The 18,529-nt window shown below is 38.5% G+C and overlaps 1 protein-coding gene across 1 annotated transcript in view; it reads left to right on the top strand.

Annotated features, from left to right (window-relative positions):
• CDKL5 (cyclin-dependent kinase-like 5) overlaps nt 1–18,529 on the top strand; it is a 144,901-nt gene that overhangs the window by 35,875 nt on the left and 90,497 nt on the right. The window contains exon 3 of the mRNA XM_012730240.1: nt 17,506–17,732. Within this exon, the coding sequence (XP_012585694.1) occupies nt 17,669–17,732 (64 nt within the window). The 5' untranslated portion in view covers nt 17,506–17,668. The remainder of the gene's footprint in view (nt 1–17,505; nt 17,733–18,529) is intronic.

The raw sequence follows: 18,529 nt of genomic DNA on the forward strand, positions 1-18,529 counted from the left end.
TCAGTGCTGTGTTTTAACCCGCTGCGCCACCAGGGAGGGCCATCCTTGTGCAGTTTTGAGTGACAATATCTAAGTAGTTTTTCTTGTTTGTTTAATGATTTTCACCAGCTAGGATTGGTATGTTGGGGAAGATCCATTCAAAAAACCTCTTAATCATTCTAGAAGTGTTTTTCCTGTTTGTTTAAATTTTGTGGGAATAAAGCACCACTTATGGAAAGGTATCTTTGTTCTACATGATAGTTTTCATTGTCTTCATTATGTTTTCTTTTTTCTTTGATAGTGATTAATTTTTAGTCCACTCCTTTAGAGTTTAGACTCTCAACTTGTCTCTTTGTGTTTTATCTTGGAAAACAAAGCCTCATTTTATTTTCCATTCCTTAGACAAAATCCTTCCATTTGTAGTCCTCTGAATATACCTTTGTGTGCATCTTGTTTCTGTGGTTTCTTCCAAGGCTAAAGGTAATGGCTTCCCACTAGGCTGGGCCATTCCCGCTGAGAGGTGCACTTCCCTCTGGTGGGCCTTTGTCTTGGCACTTCACAAGGTGTTTGACTTAGCAGTTAGCTGAAAGTAACTATACTGACATGATTCCACTCAATTGATCAGCACTGTGAATATTGTGGTGCAGTGTCACGAGTGGTTCTAGATTCAGCATTGTCCTAAGTTGTTGAGGCTGAATAGAAGTTTTCCTATGCTAATTCCAGTGATATCAAGTAGCAGCACCTTGCAAATAATTTAATTGTTCTTAGAATTGGCAAAACTAAAATCTTACCTGATTTAAAAGTGTATTGACTTTAATAAAAATATTGCACTTAAAAATGCTAAGGACATTTCATGAATCTGTTATTTCTTTTGGGTCTTATCATAAACTTGTCTCATTTGGGGGATTTCTTCAAGGGCAGGCTCACCATTCATATGATAAATCCCAATTTTTAGCGGTATTAACCTTTTTATTACCATTATTTATTGTGTTAAATTAGTTTTATTATTTAATTACTAGTAATTGTTGTTTTATTCTGATGTTACTATGCATCAGAGGCTTTACTTATATAACTTTGAATCCTCACCACTAGCCTGTAAGTAGGTAGTATTAATCTTTCTTAGTGAATGAGAAAACAGGCTTTAAAAGGTTAAGTAACTTGCTCCTGTTCACATAACTAATAAAAGTTGACCCAGGTATGTCAGTATTCTCAGAAGCCTAGAACAAGGGGGGGGCCAGGTAGAAGGGTTTGTGCCAATAATCAGTGAACTGGGTTTGATTGTTTATCTTAATTGGTCTTGGATTGTGAAAATAATGATTTTTCATTTGATGAGAAGGGCATGTGAAAGTACACAGACCAAGAAAACTCACTTTTGATTTTTAAAATTATTAGGAATTGTTAACCAATATTGACATAGACAAGCTTATGTTTGCATAATTCAGACTAGAAAAGAGCCAGCCAGCGTTTGAATTTGGAATGTACTTGAATTTCTTTAAAGTTTGAATCCTGTGCTTATGATTAAATAACTGGAAGTTACTTCAAGGAGATTGGTGATAGCATGTTAAGAAGCAGGCTCCTTGGCCCCCAAGAAGCTATCTGGTTTTGCTGCCTGCTCTGACGAACTGGGAGAGGATTCTTCATTCAAGCCAGAGTGGGGCTCCTCAGCAGAAGCTGATTCGGAGACTTGGCTATAAGCTTTGTTTCCTCATTCATGTAATGAATGGGTAGGGTTTCTTTTAGCTCTCAGAGTCTGTGATTCCCTCAACAGGAAGATGGTAGTTTGTATTTCAGAGGGCTTTACATCCTGTTTGCATAGAATTAAAAACTCTAGTTACTAAGTTAAATTAGTACTATAGAATTGTGAAATAAAATGTATTGCTACGGCTAGACCATACAATGATAATAATTGACAATATTATTTACAAATTCATTCTGTCAATTATTACTATAAATACGTTTAGTGAGTTCTTAATTAAGAATTGTTAGAATGGGGCCCTCCCTGGTGGCACAGCGGGTTAAAACACAGCACTAAGAAGCTAAAGCCACTACAACATGAGTTCAATCCCTGCCCTGGAGGTGACCCACATGGTGCAGCAGACCTCTCCTGACCCACCCGCTGCTCCCCTCAGCAGTGTACTTAGTCAGTCGGCCTGTTCTGCTCCCCACTCTGCCTCTGGTGAATCCTCTCACTGCCCCTGCACCTCTCACCTGGACCCCAGTTCTGTATGCATAAAGAAAGAAAGAAAGAAAGAAAGAATTGTTAGAATGATATTCCAGACCCACTTTTTAAATATATAATAGTTTATTTTTACATCATTTTGTACAATTTTTTTTTCATATCAATTGTAATCCCCGTGGGTTTCCCATCACCAACTGACCCATGTGCCATCACCATAGTCCAGCACACTTCCCTCCCCCCACTGTTTTTGATCCCGTTTCCCACTCCACCCCCATAAAATGCCTCTGGTATATGGCTGTTCATTATTACTATTTTCTCACCTGGTCCATTATACTCCTGCTATGAGCGAAACCATCTGGTATTTTTCTTCTTTTTTCTGGCTTATCTCACTAAGCATGATCTTTTCCAGCTCCATCCAAGTTGCTGCAAAAGACATGTGTTTCTCTTTTTTGGTTGCTGAGTAATATTCCATTGTATATATGTACCACATCTTTTTTATACAGTCATCTACTTTTGGGCATTTGGGCTGCTTCCATGTTTTTCCAATTGTAAATAAAGCAGCAATAAACATGGGGGTACAGGTATCTTTTTCAATCAGTGTTTTTGTGTCTTTTGGGTAGATACCTAGGAGTGGGATTGCTGGGTCGTAGGGAAGCTCCATGTTTAGCAGTTTGAGGACCCTCCAAACAGTTTTCCATAGTGGTTGTACTAGTTTGCATTCCCACCAGCAGTGCAGGAGAGTTCCTTTTTCTCCACATCCTCGCCAGCATTTGTTGTTGCTAGTTGTTTGAAGGTGTGTCATTCTCACTGGGGTGCCCAGACCCACTTTTTAAAATCTTTCTTTTAGAAATGTGGCTTGTTGTCCAGGTCTCCCTTACTTGATGTTGATAGGCAGAAAATAATTGAAATGCAGGTTAATATTTTTAAAAAATACTTCATAAAAGACTGGATAAAAAGGTAATGAAAGTGACTTCCCCCACCCCTACAGTTTTGGAAAGAATCTGTTTTATTTACTTATTTTGTCCTACAGATAAAAAATAGATTTTGAGTACCTATTTTATATGTATGGGCTAGACCAAACCTATAATAAAGATGATACAGCTAGTTTCTAAGAAATTATCATTTATCAAAGGAAAATAAATATTTCTGCAAGCAATCACTGCTTATATAAGTATATGATGAATGTCATATAAGCATGGAATATGAGGATTTATAGATTATTCTTTTGAATTTTTATCACAGGAATCTATTAGTCTCAAGAAATTAAAGGAAGAAAAGTCCCCAGAACTTAATAGAGGAAAATTTGTAACTGGGTTGAATAGAGAAAAAATTGCTATTCTCTTGACTTATAAAATGATGACTAATATTTCAGTTTGCAATTATTGGGGGGGACGTTGACCTAGCCAAAGTGGGGAGGAAGGAGTATTCTGGGTGTTGATGAGTAAGTGTAGTTATTGGTTTGGAGCCAAGGACTCTTACAGAGTGATGTGGGTGATTGCCAAAGGCTATATTTACATTCAAAGGTTAGTTTAAGATTGAGTATCATAACTATTCTGACTCTAACTTTTCTCTTTTGTAAGATAAGATCAGCTGAGATGATCCCTAATTAATAGGTATGCTTTGAATGAATAAATGATGAAATAAGTGAAGAAAATATGCCTTTGGCACCTGGGTGAATTGGTGGTGGGAAGTCCACGGGGATTACAACTGAGGTGAAAAAAAGCACAAAATGACGAATGATGTAAAAAGTAAATATATTTAAATAATAAAAAAAGAAAATATGCTTTTGGCTATTTTCCTTGACATCATGCCTTAAGAATTTGGAATTCTTGGTAGGCAGTGGGAAATTAACAAATTTTATTTTGGGTAGGCAGTGGGAAATTAACAAATTTTGGTAGAAAAATGATTTAATTACCTTCCCTAAAAAAAGAATAAGTCGTGATCTCTTCACATAAATAAAGGTGATTGTGTTTTGAAATTACTTTCTTTAGGAATAAGTGCACCCTTGTTGGATCATCAGTTGTCAGTTCTGTTAACACTTAAAATAATGAGTCTTAAAAGTTTTATTCTTTTTAAGATTTATTCTTACTTAGTTATGCATACAAGAATTGGGGTATAGGCTTGAGGTACCGGGCATGAGAAGATTCACCAGAGACAGAGTGGGGAGCAGGACAGGCAGATCTACCTATTGAAGTACACTGCTGAGGGGAGCAGTGGGGAGACAGGAGAGGTCTGCTGTGCCCTGCGGGTCAGCTCCCTGGCTGGGGATCAAACACATACAGCAGTGGCTGGAGATAGCTTGATAGCACTGAGACTTAACCCCTTTTGCGGAGGCCCAAAAGTTTTATGTATTTTTGTAGAAAATATTTAGGAAATGAATGTAAGAATTTAGGAACTTGTAAGGATTTAACAGTACCTTACCACTTTTACTGTATTTTACAGTCCCATGTATATGGGGTTGAAAAATGAACTGTGTCTTTACTCCAAATAGTTTGAGAATCACTGGTCTAAATGATTTTAAAGTTTCTGACCTTGGGTAGATGAAAATGCATCATTACATGGGTCATCTTTTTCCAAGGCCTCTTTTCTCAAAGATTCTCTAAAGATGCACTTATAATCTAGTCATCTGAAAAGTGACTTCATCATGGAGCCTGAGAATACATGACAGGCATCTTTACCCTTAGAGCAGATTATATGCTTGATAAAATTACCTTCAGGTGGCAATTAAGTAGGTTAGGTCTCAAGTTTCTCATACTGTCAATATATATGATTTATAGTCCTTACTTGACCTGAAGTTCACATTTGCTTTCATTCAGCTATTCACTGTATCTCTGAATTGTGCAGCAAAACAATCATGACAAATAATGAAGTAAGACCCCATAATGTCAGTCATGTAATGTTGTTTTTCCTTATGTTCCTCTGCATCCTAAGTTCCAGTTGGCAATGCTTTGGTGCGCCTACTAGTGAAGGCAGACATTTTGTATTCATCTCAACTCTCCTTTTCTCATTCATCAACTTTTAAGTGTCACTGTGTCTTTAGAGTACACCTCCTAAGTATCTCAAATCTATCTGCTTTTCTCGCATCTCACTTTTGCTGTTTTAGTTGAGATTTTCTTGATTTCTTGCCCGGCCTCTATCAGTCAGTAACTTTCTGATTATTGTCTTTGCCCTAACCCTTTTTCAGTCTCCATGGCAATTTTCTGGAAGTATGATACTGGTAAGTACTAACCTAAAAAGCTTCTAGATGCACTTGTCTATGGCAGTAGCCTTCAAACTTCTTGTAATGTAGTTGAACCCTTTCTTCAAATACGGGGGGGGGGGGTAATTTAACATGTGGCTTGCAAACAAGGACTTTTGTGATTTAGTCTCTGCCTTTTTTCTTGCATTCCTGGCCTCTTGCCTGGACTTCAGATTAGCTAAATGATTTGAGTTCTACAAAAATTCCTTGTTGATTGTTGCTTTTGGAGGGTTGGGGAGTGCTGTGTGTTAGCAAAAAAAAAACTTTTACTGCTATGCTTGGAATGCTGTAAAGGCCTTTCCCTTCCCCATTTATTTTGTTCTTGTCTCAAGATGTCACCTGAGTCTTCAGTATCTTTTGTGTGATAATAAGATGACTCCTGGCGGAGATCCTTGAATAACTTCAGGATGGACCTGGCGATCTAAAGGACCAGCTTCTTCTTTTCATTCCTACTCCTAGGGAGAGGACAGGGCCTGGAGATTGACCCATAACTGAAGCATGGTGACGTGAGGTAAGCACACCAGGAGCCTTTTGCTCAGTTCCTGGTGTGCAACTTAGTCCCTGATATGAATCTCGCTTCATGTTAGACCATGTACCGCCCAGGGGATGGCACAGGGGTCCCCTGTCTACTGATTCTGACTCATCCTTGGTGTGCAACTGGACCACTCACCCCTTGATGTGTCACTATACCATGTCGGACCACGTCCAGCTGCCAATGCAACCTACCTGGAACCTTGTAGGTGCATATAAGCATATAAGCCCCCGACTTCCTACAGACGGCGGCGCTCAGCCTTGGGATGCGAATCTGCTGCGTCAGCCCCAGTGCATTAAAATGGTTTGTTAGCCCTGGTGTCCATGTTTCCTTTGTGCCATCTAACATTTCCAATGGCCAGCAGTTTATTTATACATATAAGAGCTGAGATGTAGGCTAGAGGTATGGGAGGGTGAGAGAATTCACCAGAGACAGAGTAGGGAGGAGACCAGGTAGATGTGTGACTGAAATCCACTGCTGAGGGGAGCAGCAGGTCAGGGAGGGAGGAGAGGTCTGCTGCACCATGTGGGCCAGCTCCCTGGCTGGGGATCGAACTCCTGCTGCAGTGGCTGTAGATAGCTTCGTAGTGCTGAGACTTAATCCCATGTGCCACCAGCAATCCCCAATTTAATTAATCACCCCTACATTATGAAACCTTCATAAAAATTCATAAATAACAGAATTTGGGGAGCTTCTGGGTTGGTGAACACATTGAGGTGCTGGGAAGGTGTGTAACAGGGTGGACACCAGGAAAATGGAAGGTTCCAGGTTTCTTGTCCCATGCAAAAGAGGGTTGAGCTGAGCAGGGAGGAAAAGAAAGTTAGAGAGGAGACTGGAGAAGGGAGCAGGATGGAGAGCCAGAAGACCTGAGGGAGGCTCATGGTGCAGACAGACACGTGAAGAAGCGGTTCTTATTTCTTGGCCCTGGACTGGTTGACACAAATATGGGTGAGAGAACCGTGGTGAGGTTGACCATGGCAGCTTTTATCTTCATTTTGATTTTGCTCTTTACTCCCAGACTTGTCTGGCCATTTCTGACCCTTCTCTATGGGTCCCCACAGGAAGGTGCTTTAGACCAGTGGCAGGCTTTAGGCCTTGCTTTGGGCCAATCTCTTTTGAGTGGACTTTTACCCACGAGGGGATAGGTGACTTCGGGTGTTTGATTTAGAAACTATATTCTTTGTCTTTTCTGCATTGTTTACTAATTGTATTAAAGTTCCTTTCCATTAAAGGTCTTATATATTTTGTCTTGATGCAGCAGATGGCAGAACCAATTTAGAGCAGGCAGGTTTGGGGTTTCTGGGGTGCCCCTCTCCCTGGCCTGTAACAAGTGGTGTACCCTAAGAGGGCTTGGATGCTCTGTACCCTATCTCTTGCCCTGTGCCTCTTTTACAATTGCCTCTTCCTGTGTTGTAGCCTTTATAAAATAACATGGTAAGTACAGCATTTTCCTTAGGTCTGGGAGTCATTCTAGGGAATTACCTGAGGAAGGAATTATGGGAACCCTATAATTTTTAGCCAAATTAGAAGTGCAGATGGCCCGGGGCCCCTGGAGTTACCAGCTAAAATGAGAGAAGCCTTGTGGGACTGAGTCCGTAGAGTCTGATGTTAACTCTGAGTAGTTAGTGTGCGGATAGATTGTGGGATTCCCAGTTGATGTCTGAGAATGGGTGTTGAAAATGACTCCAGGCATTTGCTGTCCGGGAAGCTTAGCAAATGCAAACAAACTAAAGCTTCTAGACTGCCCAGCCAAACATTTAGTCTGGGGGGAGCTGGAACTCAAAGGTCTTCTCAATCTTGTCTTGGATAGGTCTTTTTTAAATTGTGATTTCTTTAAGGGAAAGAACCTATCTTTTCTTTTGGCAGATTTACTTATTAGTACTAGTTGTGTACAAATCTCTTGTACTTCATGACTTTATCAATTAATGACCTTGATGAAATTGCATATAATGTTGACTATTTGTTCAAAGTAATGTTTCTTAACCCTTCTAAAATTAGTAGGGCAAACAGCTGAGAAGTGCAAGGTCTTTAGCTTGATTTTCTCCAGTTTCTTCTATATTTTAAATAGGACACAAATATCCCTGTAAATAAAAATAACTTCCTCCCAACCCATTTGGAAAATATCCCAGACTTCCTCTTCATGCCTTGCAAAGTTCCTGCTGCCTAGTCATTATGACTCTTTGTTTTTCCTTTACCATAAGCGGCCCTCCCAGGAATGGTTTAATCGCAGATGTTTGGCGGGTAGTAATCCATGTATTCTGGTTTTGTACTTTTTCTGAAATCAGATGAAAGGTAATCACTCCGTTCCTTCCCTTGTTCTAAGAAGATTGAACTCACCTGTTCTTAAAACTTACCTTGGTAAGTGATTTGGAACCATAATGAGAAAATAGAGTAATTGGGGTGTCTCTGTCTTTCTTTCTGTCTCTATCTATTATACTGTTCCCTTAGGAACTGCATTTCTAAAGTGAGGATTTTGATACTCATTTTCTGTTTGAGAGGATTCAAATGTTTGAAAATGAAATTATGAGATTTTGTGAAAGCTAACGGGACCTCTGAGATCATACCATGAGGAAATGGAAATTGTCCATGTTGATTTTAAATCTGATACTTTAGCTTGGTGAGAGAAACCCAGGGTTCAGACCCCTCCGATGGAATCACCTTCACCTGGGTGGCTTCCTCGCCATTATGCCCTCAAGCTGATGTCTCCCCTTCCCAGCCACCACCCCGTTCTCTACTCTGTAGCTTCTATGATCTTTTAAAAATGCACCTCATCTGCTTGTCATACCACCCCCTGAAACCACCCCTCCCATTCTTGTTCACAAACTGTCAGTGGCTCTTTATATTTAAGCTATAGCTCACAATAAAGATAAAGCTACTTAAAATATTCCAAAATATTACTTCTCCAGTCTCACCTTGCTGCAGTTGTTAGCTGCCCTACCGCCGCGCCTTTTGCGTCTCTGGTGGCTGCTGTGTTCCTCCAAACTTGGGACTGTCTCATGAGTCATTTTCTCCTGCACTCTCCTCTTCCATAAGTTGACATCTAATTGACCAACAGATCTCAGCTCACTCGTCGCTTTCTGTGATTTAGGTGACAAACCTCCATGACAGGTGCCTTCTGTTTCTTTTCAGGGTACTGATAGTTGCAACTTTATACTTTGTGACTCTGACAAATTCCATGAAATAAAGGGTCTTGTCTATTTCTTTAACTGACATGTCAGTGTCTCTAGCATGGTTCTGCCTGGCATATAATTGACTCTCAAGACATACTGAACAATTGCTTAATTATAAGTTCTCAGGTATAGAATTTACAGAATGTCCTGTTCTACCCTGTGTGGAAAAAAAATGTGATTATATTTGTACTTGGCCAGTCTTTGTTCTCATCTTCGTTTTCCTCTGACTTTCCCAAGACTAAGTAAAGTTCAGCATTCTCATCTCCAGAATCTTAAAGCAATTTAGGGATGAAATTTTTTGAGACCAGTAGTCTTGAATTCATTTAAAGTCAGTAATTGTTCTTCAACAGCCTTGGACTAAAGTTCTTTCTATCCCTTTTCATATGAAGACAGTTTTTTTGAGTAGAGAAGACCATGTTTTCTGACCCAAATCAACCCAGCAAAATCTGTGGTCACCAACTTCTTTTAGGTTTATTTCTGAATACAGTTACTTAGAATTTCAAGATCAGAACAAATTATCCCATGGAAGCCACAGTAGAGCTGACACGTTTTCATGTATGTATCTTCAAATCCTTTTAACCAGTTATGAATCTTAAGTAGTACGATATGACCCCTGAATGTGTTTGATCCCAGTTTAGCTTTTTTTTTTTTCCCCAATCTTTCAATCCTCAGGAAAGGCTGAGATTTTAGCAGAATTAACAGTGCTTAGAGATGCATTAAGTATCTGAATTTGCTACCTTGTGGAAAGATTTCTAACTGTAAAGGGTGGGGAGACAGATTTAATTTTTTTATGCTATTGAACTGTCCGTGTTACTCATGGAAGTCAAATATCTGTTTGACTTAATAATGGTAACCGAATTATGGAGGGTGGATTAGAAATCTCACTGCTCATCACTATTGGAATAAAGCAAAACGAGGTCTCACTAGTCACTGCTCTGGAGGTCTTAGCTAGGAAGGAAGCTGCGTGGGGTACATTATTGCCTCACTTAATATCAACACGCACCTTCTTTACAAGACAGTAATTTGCATGCTTTTTCACAAGCCTGTGTTTTCCACAAAATGTTTTCTTTCTGTAACATGGATCACGAGTTTTAAGATGCTTTCAAATCATTTGAATTCCCTTATTATAACAATTTTGTCATGTACTGAATTCATTCTTGTGCAATTTTCAATGACAAAAAGGTTCTCTCATTTATATGTATAAAAAACAATGCCAGAAACAGAAACAAACCTCATGATTCAACTTAATTTTTGTATTCTTTGGGAAGAAGAAAAGACTATAGAGATGAAGATTATAATTTCAGCAACAAAGGAAACATTGAAGGCCGAGGCAGCTCTTAAATTCAGTGTTAATAATATACAAAATAAATTACAAGCCTTATGTTTCTGTCAGTGCCTGTGGGTACCTGTTTGCTTGCCAATGCACACGAGGTTGCTTAATCTAGGAGCATGTCTTTGTTCAGGACAAACCCACTTGAAAATGCATTATGTTTACAAAACGAATGCTTACTCATCAGAAATGCAAACGCTTTTTTGCGAGACTCTCAGACTGCACTGGAAGGGGCCTTGGAGCACACCCAGTGCATACAGGCCTGTCCAACTGCTGAACTTCAGCCTCTTCCTGCTGGTCCCCTTTTTGTCTGCTGCGCTTCAGATAACAGACCTCTAGTCCTTGAATTTACCAGCTCTGTGAGACTCTTTGTACTGCCTTGGACGCGCTTCTCTCACCCGGGCTTCCGTGGCTGGCTTCTTTGTGTTAAGCAGATTTCACTCAAATCACACCTTCTCACACAGACCCTCGCAGGCCGCTTATCTGAAGGCCTCTCCTTCGCAGTTGCCATAGCTCTTCTATCAGAACAAGCTTTTCTTTCCTTTGTAATACTCGTCACTGTCTGAATGATCATCTTTGATCATCTTTGTTTATTGTCTGTCTCCCCTCAGTAGGCAGGGGCCATGTCTGTGTTGTTCACTGCGGAATCTCGGAGCATCTGCAGCAGGCTGGCTCACCGTGGGATCTGACTTATATTTATAGAAGGCATGAGTAACCATTGATGGTTCATCATGGTCCGGTAACTACCGAGCCGGAATCTCTCCGTTACACTTTTACCACCAATTTTAGTTCACAGACCACCTGCTCTACTCCCTCCTTTTCAAAGAGGCTTCAGGCATTTGGATGTCAGTCATGTCTCGAGGCCAGCCTTGTGTGCAGTTTCTCAAACTTCCCATCTGGCCCAGTCTTGGAGCGTGGCCATCATTCAGGGCCTCCAATTGGCATTTGTGGTTTGTTGCCGACACCCAGCACTACACACCAAACATTAGTGGCATCTGAGTGTCAAGAGAGGGAGTTCAGATAAATTATTTTGGTTCACATAAATAACTGTTATTTATCTCCATATAAATGTCTAAGGACTGTATATAAGATGTCATCAGAATTACTAGTTGAGTTCTTAAAAACTTGTTTTATTGTGGAGTGTAACAACCTAGAAATATTAAAAAGCATGCATTCTACTGAATGTCTATTTCATGATCACTCAATAAATAGAACAATCCGACTCACTCAGAAAGCCCTCCAGGTAGCTCTTTTCAGTCTCATCTCCTCCCCAGAAATAATCAATATCCTGCTTTATATAAGAAGCATTTACTTGATCACTTTTCTGTGTGCAAATTTACCACTTATATATGCATACTACAACAATGTAGTTTGTAGTTCCGCTCTATCTGTTTTAAAACTGTATATAAATGAAATAATACGGTTCAATTTGTTTTCTGTTGTTGTATAATGAACTAAGCACAAGCTTAGTGGCTTAAGATAGCACCTATATAGCCACTATATCCACCCCTTCGTTATTTTGATCTCTTTATTGGTATGCTTTCTGCTTCATGATTGCTGATCTTTCTTTGCATTTATTTAGCCGTTCTTTTAAAGAACTTACTGAGATTGTTACTTAATTTATTAGCTTTCAATGTTTTAATTTTTGTGATGTGGATATACACGACTCAACCCCCCTCTCCAAGCATTGCTTTAACTTCTTCCCATACATTTGTATTTCCGTTATTTTAAAATGTTATGATTTCTTCTTTGACCAGCTTATAGATTGTTTTAATAATGTATTTACTAATTTCCAAACATGAATATTTTCTAAATGTATTGTGGACAAAGCATCCTGGAGAACTTCGATTCTGATTCTTGCAATTTGTTTTAAATTGTGTTATGACAAAGCATTAAGTGCTATGGTAATTAGCACATTATCAGTTTTTGTAAATGTTCTTTGTATGCTGGTGGGGGGTTTAAGAGGTATTCTGCAATTCTTTGTTTGAGTTTATATGGATCAAGTTTTAAAAATCTGTTCACAATGTTCTGTCCTTACATTTTCCTCTTTAAACTGTTTACTGAGTTCCTTTGTAATTTTTCTGTCTTTTAGTTCTAGAATTCTAACTTACTTTTGAAATTTGGTTTTTCACCTTTCGCACTTTCTAGTTCTGGGATTTCTGTTCTTTCCACCCTGTAGTTTAGTAGCTACTCCTCATGAGTTTAATACTGTAAATCTTTTCCCAGTCATTTCTGTTTTGGTTCTTGTTGGTTCTTATCCTTGATCTCTTATTACCGGTGTGTCTGGTTGTCTGTGATTAAGTACTGCACACTGTAGGTGAGAAATTATCTGTAGCAGTATTGGGAGGCCTTTGTCGATGGTATCTTCATGCAGAGACTTGCCTCCCCCCACCCCACTCCCCATCTCTTCAAGTAGACGGGTGGTGGCACCACCAGTCTGTATGTGGGACCACTGCAGTCCACTTCTGTCACCCCAATGACATAAAGCTGTAAGTCCAATCTGTCCAAGACAATTTCTTTCTGGTTACCTTTATCCTGGGAGGGTAGCTCTTGGGGTTTTGGCTTTCAGAGTAGTGGCGTGGACCCCTGGGTTTGTAGAGGTTTCAAGAGCAAGTCTGTTTTCCTCCCACTGGCCCCCTGGGTTTTTAAGTACCTGAGGGTTAAAACAACTTTCTGCAGTTTGGCTGACGTCTCTGGGTTATGTTCTTTTGCCTTGATTTCAGCCAGGTAATTCTTCAGAGTCTTTGGTATTACTTATGGTTCTTTCTTTCTTTTTTTAAACTATTCCCTTAAGCATTTGTCCAAAAGGGACATTTCATTCCAAGTTATTTAATTAACTTGAAGCTAAAGAGTTTTTATGTCTTTAAAAAATTCAATCAGTGTTATTCATCTAAAATTGCAGTTAAATCCAATTTGGCATGCATTTCCCCCCCTTCAGTATGAATACTGGTAGTTAAAAGACTGTTCTTGACACCTGTGTTATGTATTTACTCACACATTTAAATTCTGGTTCCCAGTTTGCATTACTCAATTTTGAATTCCACAGAGGATAAGTGGGACCAAATGTTCTTTATATGTACTCATGTACAGAACTTTTGGGGTGCTGGGAAATGATCTGATTTTTATCTCTTTCCTTTGAAAAGAGCCATATTGGCAGAGAGTAGAGTATTTCAGTGTTTCCTGGATGTTCTCCCAAATCAGCCATAGAAAATGAAAGAATGATTCATTCTCAGAAGTACTCATAGCATCTTTTACCTGGAATGTGGCTAACCTAGACCTTTGTATGGATGGCTTTACTTGTTATTGATATTTTACCACAAATGTTATAATGCTATCTTTTTGGAGAGGCCCCACTGTCTAAGTAAACACTCTGCCCCCCCCCATGATATGTGTCAATAATCTTATTTGTTTTTCCTCCCTCAGCAAAATGTAAAGGCCCTCGAGGGCAAGGGCCTGGCCTAGCTCACTGCCTTGGGTGTCCTGTTTACCCATTCCTGGAAACATGTTAGGCATTCTAGATTATTTGTTTAATAAATGAATGAATAGAATAAATGTAACTTCTTCCAAAACTGTGGCATCATTTTCTGGCACTTGTCACAGTAATCCTTTAAAACCTTGTGATTTCATTGAATTATGTTTTCTAAACTAAGTATCGTGTCTGCTTTCTCTTGCCTTCCTTTCCGCAAAAATATTTTGTGTAAATGTTGAATGAAAAATGAGATAAGAATCTGACCTAAAGCAAACAGTAGCATGCTAAGAAATATTTAGCAATAGGGATAGCCGTGACTTTCTTGTTACATATTGAGTGGAAAGAGGAAGTCCGTGTGGCTGGAGTGAAACCAGCCAAGAGAATAGTCTGGGATGATGCAGAAGTAGGGTGGGTAAAGCCACTGGCTCCTGTGAGCTTGAACTTTCACTCTTGATGATAATGGGAGGCCATTGGAAGTTTTGAGTGGAGCTGTGATGACATGACCTCACTTTTCCTAAAGACTCTGTTGAGGACATTCTGAAGCAAGAGGTGAATGGGAGCTGTAAGGACATTGTCTACTTCTGGATTCGCACATCATTTGCACTGCTTAATTTGTCTCTGTGCCCGAACCACCCTGTCTGAATCTCCAAACTGCCACTCTAAGTCTCAATATATTTGGTAATACATCTTGCAGACCTGCCCTCAAGGTTGAACCTTCTTACTGTTCTTACTCAGGAGGGAATATATTTTAGAAAAAACTTGTCTTAATTCCTCAGAAAATCCTGTTAGTTTTGGATTTTGATCGGAATTGCAAAGACTCTGTAAATGTGGTGAGAGAATTGATCTTTGTATAGTATGGAATCTTCCTAGCCTTAAAATTGGGATCGCTGTTTACATCTTCTTTAATGTCTTTGAAGAAACATATATACATAATTGAATAGCAGTTTTGAATATCTTTTATTATGCTAAATACTAAGTGTCTTTTTATGCTATAAATATTTTAAAATTACATTTCCTATTTGATATTTATGTTTACAAAAACAGTTGATATTTGTATATTAAGCATATATTCAGCTACATTGTTAAAAGTTACAATTCTAATAACTTGTAGGTGGTTTTGAATTTTCTGTATAGACAGTATCTGTAAATTTTATTTGGCTTTCTTTCTAACCATATACATTTTATTCCGTTGTTTTATTTTACTGAGGTGACTAGAACTTATCAGAATGTTTAATTAACAATGTTAATAAATATAAATAGTAGGACTTATTGTCATTTTCTTGATTTTTAAAGGGACTGAGTCTAATATTTAAAAATGATGTTTGTTGCAGACTTTTGTTAGATACTTTTATCAGCATATGAACATTGTGAGCACATTTCCATACTACATGAGATGGTCTTATTTTTCAAATGCTTCAAATTTTCTAGGCAACAAAGAAAATTTGATTTTATTCGTTTTGATTTATTTCTTCCTTTTAAACCAATACTTAGTGTTAGTACAGCTGTTCTTAAATACAGAATAGGCCTTTAGAAACAAAAGACCTTATTTTGAAATAATTTCAGATTTACAAAAAAAGCGAAGATTGTATAAAATATTTTCTGTGATATAGCCGCTCACCCAGAGTTCTCAAATGGTAGTTTTACCATATTTGCTTTATCGTTCTTTTTTCTCCTCCTTTGAACACATATGTGTATTTTTTTTCCTGAATAGTGTATATAACAAACAATCTAAATCTCTAAAACTTTGGTGTTCTTGTTTAGAGATTCTGAACTGTGACTTATATTTAATCATTTTGTTTACATTTACTGAACTAAATCAGCATATAACATACAGTAATGATTTGATATGTGTACAGTTTCCAAAAGGAACACAATAGGTCTAGTAAACATCACAACAGATACATTTTTTCTCTTGTGATAAGAGTGTTTATGATCTACTCTCTTAGCGACTTGCAAATATAGCGCACATTATTAATTAGAGTTGCCATGCTGAGCCTTTCTCCCCCTACTTACAACTCTCAGTCATTCTGCCATTTGTTAAGAGCTTTGCTTTATGTAGTCCGTACTATTATATCAAAATTTTGAAAAAACACAATTTTTATCTATTGTTACCTAATTTGAAAACAATTCAGTTTTATCAGTTACCATTTACAAGAAAAAAAATTTATTTTTTCTTATTCAGGTTCCATCCAGATCATGCATTATATGTAGTGCTTCTTTTCTGAAACATTTCCTCCGTGGTTTCTTGTTGTTTGTGACCTAGATAATTTTAAAGGCCAGTTATTTAGTAGAGTGTCCCCTAGTTTGGGGTTGTCTGTCGCTGCCTATGGTTAGATGTTTGATGCATCCTATCAGGAGGCATATGATGTTGACTTTTCCTGTGATTGACGATAACTTTGATCACTTAGTTGATGTGCTGTCTGGCAGGATTATTCCATATGAGATTGCTATTTTTCCCTTTGTAATTAATAGCTTTCCTGGAGGGAGCTACTTTGAGATTAGATAATGTGCTATTTCTCATCAAACTTCCAGTCACTATTTTAGAGTATATTAATACTTGTCTGACATAGTTATTATCAGCCTGGTTGCAAATAGTGATTTTAAAAATTCCATCACTACATTTATTACTTGAAATTGTACTCTAGGAAAATGTTTTTCCTTGTCTATTAATTTATTTATGTCAGTAAGGATTGGTACATTGTTATTTTATTCTAGGGATTATAATCTGCTATCATTTATTTTGTGGTTCAGTTGTTTCTTACTTGATTGGTTGGAGTCTCTTCAAGCTGACTCATGCATTTCAGACTTGGTCCCCATCATTGTTTGAACATTTCCTTCCTTTCAAGCACCACAAAAATAGCAGTAATCATGCCTCGGATAAACTTCTTTGGCTACGATACTGCCACAAAGCTAGCACCAAAGAAATATTTTCTAGACTCATCTTGTCCCTTTTCCTGTATAGCTTGGGAATCAGCCATTTTTCCAAGGGGCCCTGATTTCATTTTTGGCACACGAGCTGCCAGTGACTGGCTGTTGGAGTGCCCTTTCGTCGCGAGCTGGGGACCAGACATGGTGTATATGTGTGCATGTGTGCACGTTGCATGTGCGCACACCCCTATTTTTATGCCTCTATGTTAAGAATTGAACTTACTTGCTTAACTCCAGTACCAGGGCATCCCCCCTTTTCCCATTTGTCACATTCTTTTTATCACACTAAGAAACCAAGTTGTCATCCTCTGTAATATACTTAATCCTAGAATAGGTACAAAGAAGTTTCAAATCTCTGTGTAAAAAGAAAGATCTTGGTAGAGTATAACACTTGTTTATAGTTCTTTAGCTTAAGGAGAGTATGTAGTTCATACTGTTTTCAAAAGTTGCCAAGGTTAATTGTTTTGCTCGTGACCCTCTTCATGTGGTTATTATGTTGGTTGGGTTCATTTTGTACGCGTTAGGTGTATCTGGTCATTTGTATTCAGTTTGGGGTTCTTCCCTCCTATCATTACTTCTCTTCCTTTTTGAAAACATTTAGAACTGTATACAAAGGTAGGATGTTATTAAAAACCTGAAATAAAAAAGTTAACAGCTTTTAATTGTGTTTGTTCTTTCAGGGAATTGTTTAATATTTCACATTAGAAAAAATATGTGAAGTTCCTGCCAACCTGTGAGAATTTCTTCTTTTGGACATTCTGTTCTGTTTACTACACAACTTTCTCAGAAGTTCTTTTTGGATGCCATGTTCTGTGGCTTGCATCAAAAGAGGAGTTTGTCTTCATGAAGATTCCTAACATTGGTAATGTGATGAATAAATTTGAGATCCTTGGGGTTGTAGGTGAAGGTAAGTCTAGCATTTCTTGTGTTTTTTGAACAGTATAGTTCACCTACCACTAAAATATTTCTAATTCAGATTCTATTAATTTAACATATTTGTCTATTCAAATATATGCCTGAGTAATGTTGAAAATATAATTACTCATGCTATTTAAATCTTACTCTCCAATTGAAAGTCAGTAACCTTTGCAAACTGTTTAGGGCCTCCCTGGTGGTGTAAGGGTTAAAGACAGCGCTATTAAGCTATCTGCTGCATGAGTTCCATCCCTGGCCTGCCAGGGGCTCACCCAAGGAGCACAGCAGACCTCTTCTGATCTTCCTGTTCTGCTTCCTTATTCTGTCTCTAATGAATCCTCTTACCCACTTGCACCTCTGGCCTACACCTCAGTTTTTGTATGCACAAATCTTTAAAAAAAAGAAGCAGGCCCCTCTCTGGTGGTGGTGCAGTGGGTTAAAGTACAGCACTACAAAGCTAGCCGCAGCCACTTCAGTGCAAGTTTGATCCCCAGCCAGGGAGGTGACCTACATGGTGCAGCAGAAGTCTTCTGCCTTGCCTGCTGCTCCCCTTAGCAGAATACTTCATCAGTCTGCCTGTTCTGCTCCCCACTCTCTCTGATGAATCCTCTCACGGCCTCTGTATGTCTGGCCTATACCCCAGTTCTGTATGCATAAATAAATAATAAAAATCTTCCAAAAATTAAATTTTAAAAAAACCTTTAAAGTTTAATAAGTTGGGTTTCTTAAGGGTACCATCATTTTATTCTTTTTATTCGTCTATCAATTTGGGGTTACAGTTTGTAAATC

The sequence above is a fragment of the Condylura cristata genome, unplaced genomic scaffold, assembly GCF_000260355.1.
Source record: "Condylura cristata isolate star-nosed mole 26May11 unplaced genomic scaffold, ConCri1.0 scaffold00027, whole genome shotgun sequence".
NCBI lineage: Eukaryota > Metazoa > Chordata > Mammalia > Eulipotyphla > Talpidae > Condylura > Condylura cristata.